The sequence below is a fragment of the Trachymyrmex septentrionalis genome, unplaced genomic scaffold (genome assembly GCF_001594115.1).
Source record: "Trachymyrmex septentrionalis isolate Tsep2-gDNA-1 unplaced genomic scaffold, Tsep1.0 scaffold7, whole genome shotgun sequence".
NCBI lineage: Eukaryota > Metazoa > Arthropoda > Insecta > Hymenoptera > Formicidae > Trachymyrmex > Trachymyrmex septentrionalis.
This window is the reverse complement of record NW_017305884.1, coordinates 3,390,488-3,391,704: the sequence shown is the minus strand read 5'-3', so window position 1 is coordinate 3,391,704 and position 1,217 is coordinate 3,390,488. Positions and strand designations below refer to the sequence as shown.

The following is a 1,217-nucleotide window of genomic DNA, read 5'->3' as shown; positions in this document are numbered from 1 at the left end:
GTATATTGAATATATTGAATATATTGTGTATATATATATATATATTATATATATATATATAATGTATATATATACGTATATATGTTGAAGTAAATAAAGGAAGAAAGAAAATGAGATTACAAATTATTTATTGATCGAAAAGTTTTTAACTCTGATTTCATTAACTTGTAGATGGGTCTGAAAAATTTAGCGCAGCCGTTATGGTCATAAATTTAATCGTTCGTCCTATCTCGAGTATATATCTGTTGAGAATAGGCCAAGAGAGAAATGGCAACTTAGCTACAGTATTTGCACCAAGTCCTGCCATGGGTCAGTAAATCACTGGCTACACGTCACTTTTGTAGTACGCTTCAAGATCTGATTTTAAGTATGTGCACGTATGCTTTATTGCAAACTGCAGTTATTTTATACGTTATTAATAACCAACGATTTTTAGTTACTTAGGCATCTGTGTATCCAGTTATGGCACTTTGTTAAGACTGCTTTTTGCTTGAATTTATGTTGCATGAAAGTATAATGTGCTGCAACAGATCTTTTTAATGATTGTAAATAAAATTAGACTACATATATATTAATTACGTTACTTTGTTTAAATTCTTTATAGGTTACGGCAGGCAAGAGTACGAAGAAATTTCTCATCCCGTCCCACAAAACTCCGATTTCGAGGGAGTTTAAGATTGAATGAAGTTTGTTTGAAAATTTTTTTTTTATTCTGTTTTAATCCTGCTGGTCTGTTAAAATTTACTATGCAAATCATATGGGTCAATATGATTAAAAGTTCTAAAAAATAAAAAACATTTACAGAAAAAAAGATCTTGCATTAGAGATGAAATCATTAAATACTAAAGAAAAAAGATTTTAAGTAGAATATTAGTAAGAAATTAAATTACATTGCGAGTCAAATAAATTCAAATAGACCACCAGAGTTAAATCCATATAATATATACATGTTTGTGACATAATATTTTAGATTATAATTTTGTAAAATTATTTATTAATGCTATATTAGTATTAATGAATAAGTGTTTAAATATATAAATTGCTTTATATAACGTTTTGTTAAAAGCTTCTTTACAAAATTAAAGATTATATATTTTTATTTATAACTGTTAATTTTCTATTTTTTAATTGAATTTTATGCAATATGTTAAGATATATAAACAATCTAGTAAAATATAAAAATATAATTTATATAATCATATTTAAATATACGATAT

General features: G+C 25.1%; 2 protein-coding genes across 3 annotated transcripts in view; one reads left to right on the top strand and one right to left on the bottom strand.

Moving 5' to 3' along the window:
• Window positions 1-809, top strand: part of LOC108753411 — a 1,592-nt gene extending 783 nt beyond the window's left edge. Inside the window, exons 4-5 of the mRNA XM_018494951.1 lie at window positions 165-309; window positions 605-809. Of these exons, the coding sequence (XP_018350453.1) occupies window positions 165-309; window positions 605-675 (216 nt within the window). The 3' untranslated portion in view covers window positions 676-809. The remainder of the gene's footprint in view (window positions 1-164; window positions 310-604) is intronic.
• The window catches only part of LOC108753532 (methylcrotonoyl-CoA carboxylase beta chain, mitochondrial), an 11,612-nt gene that overhangs the window by 4,900 nt on the left and 5,495 nt on the right, over window positions 1-1,217 (bottom strand). The gene's annotated exons all lie outside the window — the stretch shown is intronic.